The sequence below is a fragment of the Mustela lutreola genome, chromosome 9, assembly GCF_030435805.1.
Source record: "Mustela lutreola isolate mMusLut2 chromosome 9, mMusLut2.pri, whole genome shotgun sequence".
NCBI classification, from domain to species: Eukaryota; Metazoa; Chordata; class Mammalia; order Carnivora; family Mustelidae; genus Mustela; species Mustela lutreola.
In genome coordinates this window covers 116,563,307-116,583,986 of record NC_081298.1, presented here as the reverse complement: position 1 = coordinate 116,583,986, position 20,680 = coordinate 116,563,307, and the positions used below count along the sequence as shown (strand labels likewise).

The following is a 20,680-nucleotide window of genomic DNA, read 5'->3' as shown; positions in this document are numbered from 1 at the left end:
AGCCTTTGGGGCACCTGGGTGGCCTCTGCCTTCAGCTCAGGTCGTGAACCCGGCGTCCTGGGATTGAGTCCCGCATCGGGCTCTCTGCTCCATAGGGAGCCTGCTTCCCCTTCTCTCTCTGCCTGCTTCTCTGCCTACTTGTGATCTCTGTCTGTCAAATAAATAAATAAAATCTTAAAAAAAAAAAAAAAAGGCAGAGCTTTTGAAGGCTGAGATGCCAAGATCTCTAATAACCACAACAATGGAGGCCAGCCTTCGCAGGCCGAATGGCTACTGAGCGTGTTGGAGCAAGTAACACACAGAAGTTGGCACAATACTTGAGATTTTGACTTCCGGAAGGACTGAGGATAAACACTGCAAGAAAACAAGGCCTTTGGCAGAGTTATGAGAGGGAAGTTACAGATGTAAATATAGAAGCCAACAAGAAAGATGGTTCTTCCTCCCACAGCTGGGGGAGGCATGTGAACAGCAAGAGCTCAGTTAATTACAGCTGAATACCACTGGGGAGGGTCGGAAACACTACTGGTTGGGAATTAGCAGGCTGAAGTGCTACTAAGAGTTTCAAAGACAGCACTGAATTACTTGAATGGACTCCAACCCTATTTATAACCTAGAACACTAGGGAAATTATCTCTGACTTTAAGAGAAAAAGGACCAATTATATACTCCAAAAGAAGCCTTCTTATCGAATATCTGTGTTAACAATGATGAAAGTGGGCTAAAAGCTTTTATTTGGCTTTTCATGTAGTTGATGTTGACAGACTAAAAATTTGGACTTCTGATGAAATGGGCAACAAATTAAAACAGCCGAAAGAGAGCAACATGCCCTCTACCGAGGACCAGTCAATGGCCTTGGTTGCCCTCTATGTTGGTCAGGGGTTAGGACAGAAGAGATGCTGGTGGTCAGCTTAGGTTTTCAGGGCCTTACCATGTGTCCCGTCACCTGTTTACTCTGGAAGAGGTTCCTCCATGGCCGGTCCCCAGCTACACGCTTGCCTCTCTCAGCTTGGAAAGCCACTATGCTGAGTCATTAACTGTTATCCAAATGTTATAGAGTTCCCAACACACAATTTTTCAATCAAATTTCATTATCTTGATTCATCACTTGTTTGCCTGTTTTTCAATACGTATGTTGATTACACCTCTTGACTGGAGTGAAGACCCATTTGAACACCATCCTTACTTTTGGATCAAATCCTAGATGATTTACTTATTCAGCACTAACATTCATTTTAAGGCCTCTAAAGCTGCCCTGACTGCCCTCTGGAAAGGCTGTCTCTGTTCTGCCAAGTTCTCTGGTCAGGAAAGTAGGGTGCTAGGAAGTATGATGGCTCTTTCCCAAACAAGAGGGATGACAAGTGAGAAAGCATCATGGCCATTTTTCAATGTGTGTCACATCTGTGCCATAAAACCCCTCACCCAAAAGCTCATGTGCTTCTCTCCAAGGTGGGGTCCAACCTCTCACTCACAGACGCTAACTCTCTATGTGAGGCACAACACTGCCTCGCTCACATTTCTGGTTTCACAACTGATAGGGTTTACATGCGGGACATCAGAGGACGAACAGGGAAAAAGACAGTGAGTTGAGCAGACCATGAGCTCAGAGAAATCACATGTGACGTGCTGGGGAAAGATCAGCTCAGCAGCCCTGACCCACCCCGAGGCTGGGAGGCACAGCAGGTGGTGGGGTAGTGGGTGGCTAACAATTACCCAGGGCTGTACACCTGGGGTATCTTTTAGAAATACTTACACAGAAAAATCAAAACTGAATAAAATTTAGCTCACAAGAAGCTTCACAGTTATCTGGAAAATTAACTTGTGTTTACGTATTTGGATGCTGGTCCTGCTTAAATAAGGTATTGAACCATTCAGAACCATAGACCTGGGATAAACCATCTAAACCAGAGGAAAGTGAAACTGATTCTTTCTGTATTTAAGCTGGCATCACACTTCTAAAACCCAGCTCTGAGCAGTGCAAGGGAAACCTGGATTCTACTGGCTTCTTTTCATTATTTGTGTAACCACAGGGAAAATGATTTTGCAGGAACCTAGTGTCCTGACTGTGAGGTCAGAAGGTAGGACTCAAGGACAGAAGGCAGGACGATGTCCAGATTTCTCTGGGATTCTGCAGTCAGGAGCAGTTCTCACCTTCACAGTGGTCCCCAAGGGCGGATGCTCTGTAGCCTCGGTCACAAACACAGAGGAAAGAGCCCTCTGTGTTCCTGCATTGTCCATTACTGCAGAGATGATGGTACCGACACTCATCAATATCTACCGGGCAAGACAGTAAAAGGAAAGTGTGTGAGCGGTACTCTAAAAATATTTTTAATCATGCATGTAAAGAAGTCTATGAACTATCTAGTTATAACCAATTTAGACTCTTGGTTATGTGAATTAAACTGATCTCTAGTAAAAAGTCATGAATCCCAGGAGGGAAAATCCAGATGAACTTAAAATCTTAACCAGGAAGCTAAGAATCTGTATATATGCATCCCAATGTTCATCGATGAGTGGCAAATACTTTGCTGTAATCTGTAAACCTCAACTTAGCTTCTTGAATCTCTTTTAGAAGTTCAAGTAGAACACCGAGGTTAAAAGCACTTAGGCCTGTCATTGTCTAAAGCAGAGGTCAGCAAACGACAGCTTACTGCCTACTACTTGCACATGCGTCATAACTGCCCAACAGATGGCACAGTGATACATTGCGTGTATTCAATTCTTCTACTTTTACCATGAGACTTCAAGTCTCCTGACGGGGGGGCTATGTCTACCACATCCTTTCTGACTTAGATGATCTAGCATTTTATGGTGGGCAGGTGTTAATTCACGTTGTTTGTTGGCAGGCTTTGTTCTTCACATCTGAGCACACTGACCTACTTCTGGGATTCTAGAAGAGTCAGCATCAACATCAGTTTCCACAGGGACCCCGCACGACTCTACTCTCCCCTGCTCTGTTACAGCATCGTGTTGATAATCATGGCATTGGGCACCTAACCTTGGATTGCCCCTATTGATAATATGGTGGGTAGTTTTGCATGTATCTGACTTAGTGACATCATAGGCTCTTCAACAGAAAGGATTATGCATATGTGAGCCTTATTGTATTACCTGGAGACAGACCTCTTCTCTTATTATACATTCATTTGTAGTTCTCTATGCACAGTGGGCATCTGATAAATGCTTAGCTAATTAAGGTCAGGAGTCACAAACTCACATAAAAAACTTTGAGATGGACTTGTAGAATCTAGAACAAATTAATTTACCTGTGTTGTATGAGTATGCTTGTGTGTGTTCTCAACTTCTAGATTAGGAACTGTAATGTCTTTCCTTCAAATGTTCAAAAGAGGGGAGCATAGGGAAGGCCGTGATAATGTCGGTAGATCTCTTCTTAGTACCATCAGTTATAATAGCATCTTAGAAGACATTTGCACCCATTAAATAGAGTTTACATACAGACACGGATATGATTTGTTTCCTTATTGGTCCTATAGAGTGTGTATTCTGTTCTTAAATAAATGGCATTTAAATGACCTTTCTGTTTAAGAACTCTGGACTCTGGTGCTTGTCACCAGGATATCGTAGTATCTTCAAGCTCAAGAAGCACATACTTATCGAGAAGTGAAGTAATTCTGTGTGAAGTTCGAAGAAATTTATATTTTAAGTCTAAGGTCAGCCTCAGCAAGATCCAAAATACTATCACCTGCGGGAACAGGATGTATTTCACAAACTTTACCCATGATATAAGGGGGATGCTGTTCTTTCACTCTTGCTGAAAAGCCTTCTTCAGTAACATTTTTTTTTTTAAAAGGAAAAATTTTAGAAAGGGGAAGAGACACCAAGATGAAGGTCATTAACATTCCATAGCATCATGCCAGGCTGATCTAACGACCTTCCAATTACTAAAATCTGAGTAGGTAAAACTTTCGAATGAACTGAATAGAGCTGATTTTCCGCAGCAAGGAATTACACAGAGGGCAACGCTTTTTCTTCCTAAGCCGAATGCTCAGCCACTAATCACAAATACCTTATTTTTCAGATTTAACCCTTTCCTATCCTGTGTTACGGACTTTTCTGACCTCAGCTGAGGGCTTGCTTTCTGGTGCTATCATGCAACCAGGCAGTTAGTTTCTGAGAGGCACCCCCTTTCCTGAATACCGTCTTTCAGGCCAGGGGCTTAAGCGAAACCCACAGCAGTTCACGGGGCCACGCTCCTACCTTCACACTGGTCTTTCGCCGTTGACAGCTGGTACCCCTGTCCACAGGTGCACCTGAAGGAGCCTTCCGTGTTTCTGCACTGCCCATTCACGCACAGATTCCCTTGCTGACATTCATCAATATCTGTAAATAGAAACAGGGAAATTATGTTAAATCAGGCCTATTTATATCTACATATATATATAAATATCTATATATCTAGAATACACTGTTATCTAAACTTTGAGCCTATAAATCAAGCTATGAAACTATGTCCTAAAGATCAATGTCTAACTACTCTTTTCTTCTGAAAATATCTTATTATCCTATTATTTAAAATGCATCTGAAACCTTTCAGAACTCCATGTGGGGCACAGTCCTTCCCCTGGAGTACGACCGACGATTACCTATTTCCTGACCAAATCTGTATTTCTTAGCCTCTCCTGTGGCATTAACCTTTGGAACTGTATCCCGATGTAAGGAAGGTGTCACATTATCCCACGTTTTCTGAGAGAGCCCACATAAACTATGAATGTAACTGCAGCTCATGAATGCGTTTTTTAATAATTGTTTTAGAGAAATTAATTTGGTTTACTAGAAACTTTTGTTTCACTTATTTGTAAAGAAAATGGATCACCACCACAGAAAGTCCCGGCTGCCTACTATTGGCTGCCAATAGGGAAATTAAATCATCAAGCTGAATGTCACTTTCAGAACGATGCTGCACCTTTCCAAATGCTCTAGGTCCATTAGCTTTAGGAGCGGTCGACAGCAAGGAACTGTCTACCTCACGTTTTCCTTTCAGCACATTCTATTAAATACTTGAGACGTCAGTCCAAGAACTTAAGACCAACAACAGCAGTGTGGAGCTGGTTGGACCTCACGTAATGTCTGACAACATTTTTAGTGCCTTGGACTCTTTTAGACTTTCTCAAAGAAGATGACAAATTAAGCATTCCCATGTGAAGATGTCTGCAGCAAGACTATACCCTCCATTCCAAGTCCTGTCAGGGTACGCCAGACATCTTTACATAAGTTACTCATTTATGTCGGGAATATTGTCAGAAGTAATTCATTATCGGTAATGACATGCACACTTGGAACAACTTGCGGCAACCTAGTTATCTTGAATAAGGTGATCTCTGGGTCTTTGAAACGACCACAGGGACAGAGGCAGTGTAATTCTACAGATAAAGAAGCCTTTTCCTTTTCTGATGAGGCACATAATTCCTACGACAAAAGAACGCTTTCTAATAAAACAGGCATGCAGGACAAATGTCTTCTCTTTTTTGTGCCAAGAGATGGAAACAGAGCATATCGTTTTCCCTGAAAAAGGATTTCTCTAAGGGACTTTCGCACATATCACTATGACGAATCCAGTTCAGAGTTACAACAGAGACTATCTCTGGGTATTTATAAGTTTAGGACATATAATGCTAAAATGTACAAAGAGATACAAGAACAGAGACACAAAAAAGAAATAAAGAAACAAGTACTGAATTAATACACTAGATAGCATATTTACAACATGGAAAAGAGTTGTTAGGGCGCCTGGGTGGCTCAGTGGGTTAAGCCGCTGCCTTCGGCTCAGGTCATGATCTCAGGGTCCTGGGATCGAGTCCCACATCAGGCTCTCTGCTCGGCAGGGAGCCTGGTTCTCTCTCTCTCTTTCTCTCTCTCTGCCTGCCTCTCCATCGACTTGTGATCTCTCTCTGTCAAATAAATAAAAAAAAATCTTAAAAAAAAAAAAAAAGAAAAGAGTTGTTAGTAGATTTAGTGAGGTGAAACAAAGTCAATATTTAGCACCAAGGTGAGATTTGGCAGTTGCTGGAAAATTGGAAAAGGAGCAGATTTAAGATCTGGGAAGAATTTGACATTGGTGAGCTGAGGTGGTTTGGGAAAGTTTACGAAATAAATACAGAGAAATATGTTATATAATTTATCGTACAAAGCGTGCGCCTTGATTGGGGAGTAAGGAAAACAGTGTATATTTGGTTTCTAGAGCAGCAGATGGGGGCCTTGCCTGACCCCACCCCACACTGCGATGCAGACACCAGGAAAACCAGAGTAGGGGGGCAAGTTTCACTGGCAAGTGGTGATAACAGCCCTTTCACACCTCCAGCCTTTGACATGTGCTGCTTTCTCTGCCTCCTAAGGTTTTCTCCCCTCCATATTCAGAATTTTAAGACCAAGGTCGAACAGCAGCACCTTGGGTAGCTTTCCCAGCAGCACACAAGCACTTTTTGGCTTTAACAGAACTTTGTACCTGCCTATGACTTGGTGAATAACAACATCAACTACGTGTCAGACTCTGTCCCTGCGTTATCTCATTCTCCGTTTCTGTATTTTTTTCACACAATCATCCTATCCCCCTAAGCGAGTACTTATTGTTACTGATGAGCAGATGAACAAGTACAGCTTAGCAAAGGAAGAAAACTTACCCAAGCTCAACTTCTGAGTGTCAGAGCTAGGTTCCGATATTCCAATACCCACTTCTTTTTTCTTTTCTTTCTTTTTTTTTAAAGGTTTTATTTATTTATTTGACAGACAGAGATCACAAGAAGGCAGAGAGGCAGGCAGAGGGAGAGAGAGAAGCAGGCTCCCCACTGAGTGGAGAGCCCAATGTGGGGCTCGATCCCAGGACCCTGGGATCATGACCTGAGCTGAAGGCAGAGGCTTTAACCCACTGAGCCACCCAGACGTCCCCAGACCAAGTTTTATTTTAAAAAAAGCTTGTTAGGTTTGCTTTTTTTTTTCACATAATGATGAGACACTGGGAAAAAAAAATGTGGTTGTTCAACATAAGAACAGCAAGAAAATGCTGAAATAGTAACACACTGGACTATTAAGCAGCTTTCAAAAATAGTATTTGAGAAGAATTATTAATGATGTATAAAATGCTCATGATACACTATTAAGTGACAAAAAGCAAGATACAAAATTGTACATACATGATCTTAGTGATAGAAAATATCCAAAATAGAGGACTAATGATGAAGGAGATTGAGAAACTCTTATTTTTGGTTTGCTTATTTTCTGTTTGTTAGATTTTCTACAGTGGATGTTTTTTGAAAAAGATTTTATTTATTTATTTGAGAGCACGAAAGGGAGGGAGTGAGAGAGAGACCATGAGTGGGGCAAAGCGGGACAGACAGAGAAACAGAAGCAGGCACCTCACTGGGCGGGGAACCCAATGAGAGCTCAATTCCAGGACCCTGAGACCATGACCTGACCTGAAAACAGATGCTTAATGGATGGAGCCACCCAAGGCGCCCTTATGATGAATGTTTTGTGACAGCAATTTTATTGAGGTATAATTTACCACCACATTATTCGTCTAAAGTGTACAATTCAATGGTTTTTAGTATATTCATAGAGTGGTGGAATTGTATTGTTTTTATAATGAGAAGAAACGAAATAAATAGGTCTGTGGTTTACAGATGCTCTCTAAAAATATGCTGTTCTCTATGTAAATAGATATGGTCTCTATGTAACCACAGTGAGGAGTGACTTCCAAACATGCCAACAAAAATGTGCTCTGAGTAGCTCAGTCAAAATAAATGAGAGGTAACATGGTTCTTTCTCTCTTTCTTTCTCTATTTTTTTTTTTTTTGGTTCCCTTTTCTTTCTTTCTTTCTTTTTTTTTTTTTTTTAAGATTTATTTATTTATTTGACAGAAAGAGAGATTACAAGTAGGCAGAGAGGCAGGCGGGGGTGGGGTGGGGGGAAGCAGGCTCCCTGCTGAGCAGAGAGCCCGATGTGGGGCTCGATCCCAGGACCCCGGGATCGTGACCTGAGCTGAAGGTAGAGACTTAACCCACTGAGCCACCCAGGTGCCCCTGGGTTCTCTTTTCTAAGCTAATTACTCTAACATAGTCCCAAGTGTAGTTCAAATAAAAAGGAGAAATCCGATAAGAGCATTTACCTTTGCAATGCTTGTGGTCTGGCGTTGGAGAATAACCCTTGTGGCATGAACACATGTAGGAGCCCTCAAGGTTGGAGCACGTGCCGTTTGTGCAGATCTGTGGTTCCAGGCATTCGTCCACGTCTTGAGGAATGTTGTAGAAGGGCGAGGGGAACCCACAAAGACAAAGAAAAAAAAAAAAGAAAACATGAATAAAGTTGAATTTGGCTAAAAATAGAAACGGTGCATCCTCCAACAGGTACAGATTCTTTACGGTAAGTTTTCAAATGAGCCCAGAGGAGGAAGAGGAGCTCTGGTGTGAGCTGCGTGTATGACAGCTCCGTGCCGTGATTTACTCTGGACAAAGTAACTCAGGGAAGGAACCAAACACACTCTAGGAACCAATTCCACGGAAAGCTTGTTGTAGAGGGGAGGGCAGAAGAGAGGGTAGTTTTAAAGCAGCCTCCCCGACACAATGAAGTCTTCCAAAGAATCAAAGAGGTATTGAGGTCCAGCTGGGAGCTGATGATTTCAGCAGGAAGTGAACGTGCGCGAAAGCCCAAGGTAGGCCTTAGGACCTGGAGAAACCACAACAGTTCTTAATAGAAAGGTGAAAAAGACTCCAACACAATGTTCAAAGATGGCCCTGGATCAGTATTAGAAAAACCAGTCTAGGGGACGAACAAGCCTGGTGGGCAGTTTGAAGGTAGGGGACAGGCTGCAGAGACAGAGAAAATAATACTCAAATTCACCAAGCACTCACCGCATGGAAGCACGAAAGGCCGTGCATGTCTGAGCTTGTTTAATCCCAACGGGAGCCATACAAGCCGACCACTGACAGACAAAGGAACCAACACTTGAGGAAGTTCCAACAGATTGCCCAGGGCCACAGGGTTTGAAACTGGGGGCTGGTAGGAGCATCCAGTCAGCATAACTCCAAAGACCATTCCCTCCTTTGGATCTGTTTCTAGTCACCCATGTTAAGTGTGGTGATACAAACCGCAGAAGAGAGGATTAGGAATGTCTGCTTATTACCTGCTAACACAGCACTGACAAAGAAAACCACCACTGAAGTGCCCACTGGTTTCATTCAGCATCCATCACATTCTCACTAGAATGTTGGGAACGCAGGGGCGCCTGCGTGGCTCAGCTGGTTCAGCGTCCGATTCTTGACTGATTTCAGCTAAGGTCATGATCTCAGGGTTGTGAGATCAAGCCCTGCGTTGAGCTCCGGCAGGGGAGTCTGCCTGAGTTTCTTCCTTTTCCCTCTGCCCCGCCCCTGCTCACTCACTCTCCCAACCCACAAATAAATAAATCTTTAAAAAAAAAAAAAAAAGAATGTTGATAATTCAAAAAGAAAAACTTGGGTTCTATGCCCCACCTGATTGCTTCCAGTAAGCCCACTGTATGCTGCCGTGAGAAGACACACGGCGTCTTTTCCTCACCTTAAGGGGAAAAATTTAAACCACCAAGTGCTGAAACTACACACAAAGTCATGATGTAGGCTTAATTTTACAACAGTCTGTAACTTAATCCAAGCATCTTAATCGTAAGGCAGGCCAGCAGAGCAGAGGAAAATGCTCTTGACTACATCCATTTCATTTGGCAATGCTCACCATGAAAGCAATAAAACTCCCCGCCCTCTTACTATGAACAGGCAGGGAGCTGCCAACCCATGCATATCAGAGGTTGAGCTCTAATTCAGCATTCCAGAGTTCAGACTGCATTTGTGTGCACGGCATTTCATTAAACCTGTATTCTGGTGTTCCCACAATGATCGCTAGAAATAGAGCGTTACCAAAATAAGGCAATGGTGGTGGGGGGCGGGGCACACCGGCAAACGCTTCACATGCAAACAAAACAGCCAAGGAACCAGCACCATCTGTGTGCTCTGCCTGGCTTTCACGGAATCACTCACGATGGTGAGCTAGACCCTACTCTGTGACAACAAAAATAGCACTTCCAGATTGACTCATCGTCCATCGTTTCTTTGGTTGTGGGAGTCCACTTTCATAAACACCGAACGCAAACAACTTGAAAGAAGCAGCCAAACTCTGGAGCCAAAGTAAATAGTGGGACAGAATGAGCCGAGACATGGGGCACGTAAATTCCAGACAGCAACGTTAAGATGTCACGTCTGGTATCTGGATCGGTTTCAAAAACGTGAAAAAGTTGAGAAATGTATGGATTGTTCTCTCTGATTATTCGTGTACTAGGAAATGTGACGATAGGGCACGGAATGCAATGACACAATCAATTTCTAAAAGCAGATTAAAAGACAGCCTAGATGGTCAGTCATGAAATACTTTTTTAAAAAAATACTTGATACGAGGGTTCCTGCATGGCTCAGCCGGCCAAGTGTCCAACTCTTGATTTTGGCTCAGGTCATAATCTCAGGGTCGTGAGATCGAGACCCGCATCGGGCTTTGTGCTCAGCTTGGATCCTTTTCGTCCCCCTCCCTCTGTTCCTCTACTTGCAAAAACCCTCTCTCCCTCACAAATAAGTAAAATCTTTTTCTTTCCAAATAAATAAAATTTTTTTTTAAATGCTTGATACTTCTAGGATACTTGAATGAAGAGTATCACAGTGCATATTTAAGACCTGCGGAGAGAGTTGGCCTTAAAGTCCTCATCATAAGAAAATTTCTTTAATTCTGTAACTAGGTAGGGTGAGAGACTTTCACTCGACTTACTGTGGTCATTTTGTAACGTATACAAATATCAAATTACTGTGTTGTAAACCTGAAACGAATATAACACCATAGATGTATCATACCTCAATATAAAACAACAACAACAACAGAATACATAGTAGGAAGGTGCCTGGAGTGAGGCTTGGATGTAAAAGGAGTGAAATAAACTCATTGTTTTACCTGGCACCTAGACCTGTTTCTTAAACTACAGACCCATGCAACCTAGTTGGTCAGTGCACTGGCCATCTCCCCTTGACGCCCCACAGGCACCTCCAAGTCTTCACCGCTACAACTCCTCTTTCCCCCTGTGTCTCTTTTATTCCAGGTCAATATATGGTACCACTATCCACTCAGATGCCCAAGTCAGAAATTGGGAGTCATCCTTTCTAGATTCCTTATTCTCCCGCTTTCCCCACATTTGATTTGTAACAGTCAATTCAATTCTATCTTCCCAGTATCTCTCAACTACACCAGCTTCATTTCATTCTTACTACCACCGTTCTGTCCCACATGGGCTACTGCCGAAGTCTGCTTCTCTACAAGTCTTGCCCTCTCTAATCCAGCCAGTAGCCAGTCTTCTAAAATACAAGTACAATCGATCATATGGGTCCTTTAAAAACCCTCTGTGGTTTCCAGCGTTCTTCCATGAAGTCAAAGATACAAACTTGTAGGGCCTTGAGTGTTATCAACAGATAGTGTGCCCTCAGTTCTTACTTCAAACCCTTGGGAGGATCAGTGTTTTGGGAAACAAGGCAGTCCTTATCCACTCCACCATCCAACACCCATAGCCTCTGAGAGGGAGACGGTTAAGTCTTTGGTTTTCTGTACTGGAGCTCAAATCTCATCTTACTCTAGGGTTATGGTCTTGTACAAGAGTCAGATTATCCAAATTCTTGTGATGTATACACATAATCAGTTCAAAAGAGAAACGTCATGAAAAACACTCTGTCCACAGAAAAATGTGTTCCAAATTCCCAAAACACAATTTACCAATGGGCTTTTGGGACATAATTTGGCATCTGCTATTCAGTGGATTAATTAAACCTCCCACAGTAAGGAAATTGCCAGGGGTTTATGAGGTCAGCTTTTTGTGGATATGATTGTTCAAAAGTTTATGCATCCATCCCAGTACACTATTACCCAATCCAAATTGATCACTGTCATCTACAACACCCCAAGAGACTCTAACAGAGGCCTGTGGAAAACCAGAGTCTATAGGATTTCATGATCTGCTCCTCTCAGAAGCCTATCAGAAGAGGGAGTCAAAACAGTGGACATGATTTGTTCTTAGTGAACACTGGATGATTCCTTTTTTTTTTTTTTAATTTAAGATTTTATTTATTTATTTGAGAGACAGAGAGGGAGAAAGCATGAGCAGCAGGGGAGGGGCAGACCAAGGAGAAGCAGACTCCCTGCTGAGCAGCCCGATGTGGGGCCCAGTGCCAAGACCCTGGGATCATGGCCTGAGCCAAAGGCAGACACTTAACCAACTGAGCCACGCAGGTGCCCCAACCCTGGCTGATTCTTACGATCATCTTTTTCTTTTAAAATGTTTCACCTTGGGGCACCTGAGTGGCACGGTCAGTTAAGTATCCAATGTTTGGTTTCGGCTCAGGTCCTAATCTTAGGGTCATGAGATCGAGCCTGTGTCAGGCTCCATGTTCAGCATGGGATGCGCTTAAGACTCCCTCTCCTGCTCCCTTTGCCTCTTTCTTTCTGTCTCAGATAAATAAATAAATTCCGAAAAAAAATGTTTCACCTCACCATTTAAATCTTGCAGCGTACATTTCTTTGTTAAGATTAATAAGAAGCTCACTGGTCATTAGTTCCTGAACTCCAGCTTCTTTTTTCTTTGGGGGAAAATGAGGACATTAATCTCTTCCCAGCTCTCTGGCAACTTTCCATTCTCCACAATTTTTACAAAGATGACTTTCAGCTGGCCAGCAAATCCACCTGCAAATTCTCTCACTGCCTTGGGATATAATTTTTCTGGGTCAGGAACCCTTTTGAAATTCCCCTTCCTACTGTCCTGGGAGAACACGAGATAACCTGAAGCCCCCCTCTGAGGGTCCAGAGGGTGGTCAGTGGCTGACCTCACACAAATTTCAAAGTCCAAAGTTGTGCTGTCCCCTTCCACTTTACCCATCCGCTCCTTGAGGTTGGTCAGACTTGGTTTTAGAACAACAGTTTACCTGCATTACTTCCTGTGCTTTCAAGGAAATGAATCTCTCAACACTGCACACCAGTCATTCTTCAGAGGTCATTGAGTCTCATTTTATTCCTTAGTGATCACCACAGACTTCAATGAGTGAGCTCCATTTGATATGCAAAGGAAACATCTTATTTTGTCACGATGACTACAGGAAAATACAAGATTACTCCCCACCCCCAACATGACATTACTTCAGTCAACCCTCAACTATTCTGTATACATAGTCTTTTATAGTGAAGATGATGGCAGGACATTTCTGACAGAAAAGCAAGCATGGTGAAGTCAGACACCGACGCTGGTTAGGCCAGTGGGATGGAACAAACCGCTCTCACAGTACAGGAAATCCTCAGGATCTCAGGCGCCCTCTGTCAAGTTTGACCAAGTTAAGATAAGCAGTAGCAATGCAGCCTACAAAAATATGTTATGCATCCCTCAAAGACTCATCACTGTTCTTCAAAGTTGGAGAAGAGCCAATGCTATGTACATCCGAGATAAAGAGCCAAAGATGATCTCAGAAAATCAATTCGTTAATCCTACCACATCACTGGCTTCCTACCTCCCCTTTCTGAAAGAACATTTTGTCTTTCAACAAAACTCAACTGGGGCTATCTATGGTGGAGACTGCCATCTTAGAGTCAAAAATCCCTCAGCCATTCTTACTGCTGCTTGCCAGGGATGGTTCCCACCCATCCCACCCATAGATCTTCTCTCTATGAACTTTTCTTTCCTCATTATCTTAATCATATTGCTTTGTTCTCTTATTTTTTTATGTGTACAGGAAGAGGTAGTATAAAGAGCAGAACACTAGTTTTGGAGATAAAAGACTTGGGATCATGTCCTAGCTCTGCCATTTATTATCTATGACCATAAGCAAGACCATTAACCTATCTGGGAATCAATCACTGTATCTGTACTATAGGGATGACTGTCCTGATACCAAATAAAATAATGAAGTCAAAGCCCTCTGTAGCAACATAAGAGAAGTTTTTTGTTACTATGGTGTTGGTCCTTTCTCACACAGGTATGTTTCCTGCTGTTAAAAGTGGTTTTTTGTTTGCTTTTGTGGAGATATAACTGACATATGACAAAGGATAAGTGATAATTTGGTACGCTTATATATTGTAAAGTGATTAACAAAGTTAGCTAATGCCTCTCTTATGTCACATAATTATTTCCTTTTTTTGTGAACATAGTTATCATCTAGCCTCCTAGCAGCTTTGAAGTTTATAATACAGCACTGTTGCCTATAATCACTATAAGATGGCACTGTTGACTATAAACACTGATCTGTGCGATAGGTCTCCAGGGCTTATCTACCTGCCAGTTGCAGGTTCGTACCCTTAAACAACATCCTCCCAATGCCCCTAACTCTCAGCCCCTGATAACCACCATTCTATTCTGTTTTGTTTTGCTTATTTACAACTTCAAGTCTTCTCTGGAATTAAGTACATAATTAGGTATTCAATAATAACATAATGACTAATTAGAAGACTTGTTTAGCTATAGCGATTTGGGATTAGGTCGGTGTTTGCACATTTAATAATGCCTGCAAAAGGCAGATGTTGTTCTATTGCCATCTTACACAAAGTAAATAAAAGTAGCATGAAAGCTTTCAATTTCAGATAAGTCTCTGAATATTCACCTATTCCATAAAGGTTAACAATGCTTCTTAAAATTTGAAAATAAATCCTAGTGTGCAAAGAAGTCCTAGAATAAGGAGCTTTCCATGTTGACCATGCCTATTCTGTGCACCTGGTTTTGGTGAAGACTCTGGCTAACCAGTCATCTGGATCAAATGACACCAAGTTCTTCAGGTGCCTAAGACCCATTACATTTAGAAAACGTAAATCAGAGTCATAAAGTCACTATTAACTTAATGATGGTTTGACAGTGAAGGATTTGTGTGATAAAAATCTCAGAAATTTGTCTTCCCAGGTTGCATGGTCTTTCGCAGACTCCATTATAAAGCAAGATAAAGTAAACTCAATGAGGGGTAGCTGCCTACATTGACCAGATGATAGATACTGTGTCTTATGAAGGTGAACCAAGAAAATGAAGTAAGAGGGTGGAGATGGTAGCATTACAGAAGGTAAAACATTTGATATGGATGATCGATGACCCTACAGAAAAGCACTGTGGTTCTCAAGAAATAGATCCCACCTAAACAAACATGCTGGAAATTGAAAGGTAACTATGAGATTAAGATTACTTAGATTCATAAAAGAAATTCTTATCAGATAGATTTAAGAACTACAGGAAATGAACTTGTTAAAGAAAGTCAAAGACAGTTATACATGGAAACTTGACATAAAATTTACTTAAACAAGTACCAGTTATTACTGCACTTCTTCTATTTCAGGCTTAGGGCGGTAAAAGGGAGGATAACAAGGTTGGGAGAAGAAGGGTCATAACATTTATTGGGGTCTACCTTGTGTCACATGCCTCACGAGGTGCTTTATCTTGCTTACTTAATTCTGACAGTAAATCCCATGAAGAGAGTAGTTCAAAGGTATTGAAACTAAGCTTCATAGAGGTCCTATATAACTCCAAATCTGTTAAAATTCAGGGAAATATGATCTTTATATCAGAGTTGCTGAAAGTACCTTTAAATAATTAAATATTAGAGAATGTCTTTTGGAGGATGGCTCCGTAAGGTTTGAGTTGGGCCTGTTCATGAGTGAAGAGAAACCTGCTAATTGAGTTTCTGACAGGTTGGCTTCCCTCAAGAAAGGCCTGGTTAAAGCAGCCAGTTGGAACCGGCCAGGACCCAGGGTGATGAGATAGTCATTAGGGCCAGGGATCAAGCAGCGGGCAGCAACTCCAGGCTGAATGTGAGGTCCAAGGAATACAATGTTGAATGATGAAAGTGGCTTTTGAGAGAGGAATGAAATCCTCAACTTGAAAGAAGAAGATATGTTAACAGGAGCCAACAAGAGTTGCCAAAAAGCATCGAGGGATAGATATTTTGAAAGTGGACAATAAACCATTGAGAATAAAGGATCGGCTGTCCCGAACTCAACACTAGCACACAGCATGCTCTTCCAGAAAACACCTGCTACCATCTGACCTGTTTCTGCCCCAAACAATTTTTGTTCTAATTCATAGATCAGGGAGAGGCACCAATCAGTGAGATCCAGCCCACACCGCATAACTACAAGGAGGCCATGAATGGTTTCACTAAGTCCACCTTTGAGTCAGTGAAAGCAGCATGTGTGATTGGCCTCAAATCCCTGCAGAACATATGGGACCAAATAGCAGTTTTCAAATTGTAATGAATCCATTTCACAGAAAAAGGAAATTCAAATCAACATATGGATTGATACATTTTAGAAAAAACCATAAACATCATGCCACACAAAAGTAGAATTACATATAATACCGTACAGCTTTAATTTTACAACTTAAAAATATTCAGTCAGGGAGAGTATGGGGGTTGACAAAGGAGAACACGAAGACTTATGGAACAGAATCCCTTGTGAGGTAGGGATTATCTTCTCTACAGATGACTCACAAATGCCAAGTGTCAGACTTTTCTTCAAATGGTGAGATTTGGGAAAATTTTAAGTCTTTAAGTTCTCATATATATAAAATGGGGAAGGGGGAGTCTTATCGATGTACCTGAAATTATCTGGTCTACAAGGATATTATAAAGCCATAAGCTAGTCCCAAATAACCACTGGAGACAAAAACAAATAGAAAGGAACACCATATAAACAGCTTATTATTTGACCCCCATAAAATCTCTGACACTCTCTGTCTCCCTTAAGCTGTTCTTCCTTTTTTCCTTTGTGGCACTCAACATGCATGTGACATACCATATGCTTTGCTTGCCAATTTGTGTATTTGCGAGCACAATGTGAGCTCTAGAGTACAAGTGCAGTGAGGGGAGAACCTTTATTTTGTTCGCTCTCAATCCTCCGGGTCTTGAAAAATGCCTGCCTCTGGGTAGGCACTCAGCTGTTATACGGAATGAATAAATATATAGCCAAGTTGTTGTCCATGACCTCAACTCAGTGATAAGCTTGAGTAATGACGACACCTTCTAAAAGGTATTTTAGAGCACCAGGAGGGTAAGGGTGAGAACTAAAATGTACGCAGCATGGCTGGGTATTCACTAGCATGGTCAGAGTTGAGCAGAAAAATCTAATTCATTCATTGGTTCAGTAAGAACAGAAAAGCATGTTGCCCTATCTACTTTTTGTCACACTCAACTTTTAACGTGTGAGAGCTCTACTACCATAAAAAATGAAGACGGATCCGTCTTGGTATAATCTGTAAAAGTCCTCCCAAGAATTTTAGAGGAGCTGCGCGTCCAGGATGAACAGTGAGTGGAACTGGAATTGTATCACGGAAGAGAAGCTTCATCTGTAGATGACAGAGCCTGAAATTTTACCCGAGGCTGAAGGAAAAGGTACACGGTGTATTTTTCATAGGAAATGTGTGATCTTAGCAAGGCAAAAATGAAAACTAGTGCTTGGAAAAACTGGCTATCTGTGTGACTTCGGTCGACTACACAGTGACCTAATATTTCTGCTTATGATCCTATTCCTCTGGTTGGCGAAGTTAAGTTACTCTGAGCAAAGGTATTGTGTTTCTGTCACCAAATCGGGGCAAAGTGGTCACGCTTAGACTGATTGCATACATCTAGGTATAATAACTCATTTATTTTTTATTGCCCAGTCTAGATAAATGCATTTATCTTGAAAAGCATTCGCTTGCCAATTTGGTCAGTCATATTACATTAGTAAAGTCATGAATCAGGGCTGTGGATTCCACTATTATGGATTTTAGTTGCTTAAGGTAAAATTCAGGCTCTACTCTTGGATTATAATATGCAGCAGTATGTGAAAATGAGAACACGAGTGGAATCTTGATAGGCAATTAGGAAATTTATGCCAAGCAGGAAATTAAAACCAAATGTACGTTCCGGCCAGCACTGATCACATAAACAAAGGCATATCAAATAAGCAATTAATGAACAAAAAAAATCTCTTCTTGCAAAGATCAGCAAGACAATTCCAATGACAGACACTCTCAGAGATGGGCACAAGCTTCAGGGCAGAGGGCCACCTGAACCATGAACAGAGGCTTAGCGCGTGCAACCTGGGGATGAGTCCAAAGCTTTGAAACTGGAACTGTTTCTGCCAAGCCTCCTTAGCCCGCCTGCTCTGCAACATCTAGATGTCCTTCCCAGAGATATATGAGTAAAGATGAACCTTTTATTATTTTCTTTATTATGTTCAGTTAGCCAGCATATAGTACATCATTAGTTTTTTTTTTTTTTTTAAAACATCATTAGTTTTTGTGTAATGTTCAAGATGAACACTTTAAACAAGACTGAGGGGGGTCTGGCATAACATGAGAGGGTCTGGCCCCTCATCCTGCACCAAATCTCTTGTTCCCTGTTCTTCAGCTGCACTTGCCTTTCAGCTTCCTCCTTCCACAAGCTCCCTGAATATGCTCTTTCCTCTGTCTAAAACTATCTCCCTCCTATCCCTTTCCCCAGTTAAACCTCAATCAGGAATTTTCCCAGAGGTGACTTGTTCTGTGACACATTCTTACAGCATCTCAGAACCTTTCTTCCCAGCACCATCTCATTTGTTTGTATATTTATTTGAGATGTCTCGGTATCACTCTTCCTCACTAGACAGTGCCATGAGGAAGGCTTTTTTTTTGGTTCCTCAGTGTATCCCAGCACCCAGCACAACTCTGGGTTTATTATAGTAAGTTCTTCAGCATTTGTGCATGAAAAGAAAGAAGGTATGAATAAATGAGAAGTTGAACTCACATCGATAGAGTCTGGCACTGAGTGTAAAAGAGCTCAGCTTCTAAGGAAAAGATGACACAGAGATAGAAACAAAGAGGAAAGCCATTAAGGGGAAAAGCTACTTAGAAGCAAAGCAAAGTTGTTGCTTATCTTCCTCACTGCCTGGTGTCGGTATAAAGTATTTATTCAATACCTAAATGAATAAATTTAAGAGGCGTGGCAATCCATCAAGATTTCTCTTTTATACTTCTGCTGCATGTTTGTGTACGTATGCTCCTAATTTTACTAGCTTCTAGTAGCTTGCTTCTTCTTACGCCTTTCCTCTCTTTTTTTGGTCTTTTGTTCTCCACCCTGTGGTGATTATTGTTTTATTTGGTCTTGGTTATTCATCACATCAAGGACAATTTGCTTCCATCAGAATTATTTCTTCCAGATAAAATCTCATATTCTTTGTGCCAACTTGCTTTCTTATATTTTCCCCTGGTTAAAACTTACTTAGAACACAGCTTAGAAAATTTCTCAGAAGGATATAAGGTTATTATATTCCATGTGTTTTTTTTTTTTAATTTTGAACGTGGACTCACTTGGCATTATACCACTCTTTAAGAAAATGCACTAGACAGAAGAAACGATACCATGATAAGAACACTCTAGTACCTACCAAGACACTGCCCATTCCAACCTCGGAACCCTTCTGTGCAGGGAACACACTGGTAAGACCCAGGAGAGTTCACACACTGCTCATCTGGACAAGTGCTTGCGGTCAAGCATTCATCAATATCTGGAAAACCAAAAAACCAGGTCACAAACTGAAGCAAAAACATACTTTGCTGATGAAGTGGAGGGTGGGGTGGGGGACGTGTGTTCTATCTACATTTTGATGGAGAAAATGTTAAGTAGGTAAGTCAAACACTGTCTACACTTAAACACCACAGGGATAAAGCGCGGCCAGGTGTATTTTGATTAAAATATTTACACACATTCAAAATAAGAACTTGGCCCAAAATGCCCACCTGGCAGGGTCAGACCTCTCACCCTGGGAGCTGGCAGCTCCTTGCGGGCCACTTCTGGAACATCAAACCTTTGAGGCTAGAGTGCAGCTTGCCAGATAGAAATGTAACAAACAGGCATGAGAATGACGAAGCCACAAATCCACCTGGCCAGAGGCTCTCTCTGCAGACAACAGATGCTCTAGGGAAATGCTTGCTCTGGCTTCATGGGCCCAAGAATACCCTGGGTTTGAATATTTTAAAACTTTTCATAGGATAGGAATTCCTTGGAGGTGGAAAAAACACATTAGGAGAGAATGAACTCATCAAGTATTTCCAAGAGTTTCCAGAAAACATGGTGATATGATCACAGGGTAATATTTCCTCACAAAAATACACCTTATTTTTCACATTCACAGCTAACTGAAGTTATTCATCATCTTTCTTTTCAATGTGCGTTGGAAAAAAAACACCTTCAATCTGGCTGGAGCTGTGGCAAAGGGAGCTACTACAGTGACTTCAGGCATTCTGAAGAATGGTAGAACAACAGAATGGGGGGGAAGGAGGAGACAGGAAATGGTTCAAGAGTTTAACATAACGGGTGGTACCATGGGTACCAGTCCCGTTAGAAATAATCATTTTTCTAGAGTTAAATACTGAATTCATGTGACTGGATTTAATGTCTAAGTGTTCTCATTTAAAATGTATAGAGGACCCCTGATCACACTTAAAATAGAGACAGAATTTTCAGGACAGAAGCTGAAAAGTAAAAGAAATATATAATGGCTACAACCATTCATTCTGGTAAATTTTCAAAAATTATCTCCCCCTTATCACTAGACTGGTGTGAAAAGATGCCTAAAGTAAAAAACAGGCTCAAAGTAAAAAAGTTGAGGGTGATATTAATAGAATAGCACAGGT

General features: G+C 41.6%; 1 protein-coding gene across 10 annotated transcripts in view; it reads right to left on the bottom strand.

The window, feature by feature from the left end:
- Positions 1 to 20,680, bottom strand: part of LTBP1 (latent transforming growth factor beta binding protein 1) — a 403,430-nt gene that overhangs the window by 92,323 nt on the left and 290,427 nt on the right. For all 10 annotated transcript variants that reach the window (XM_059188603.1, XM_059188601.1, XM_059188606.1 and 7 more), the window contains 4 exons: positions 19,432 to 19,551; positions 8,120 to 8,242; positions 4,216 to 4,338; positions 2,149 to 2,271 (listed from right to left, as the gene is read on the bottom strand). In XM_059188603.1, coding sequence (XP_059044586.1) covers positions 2,149 to 2,271; positions 4,216 to 4,338; positions 8,120 to 8,242; positions 19,432 to 19,551 — 489 coding nt within the window. The remainder of the gene's footprint in view (positions 1 to 2,148; positions 2,272 to 4,215; positions 4,339 to 8,119; positions 8,243 to 19,431; positions 19,552 to 20,680) is intronic.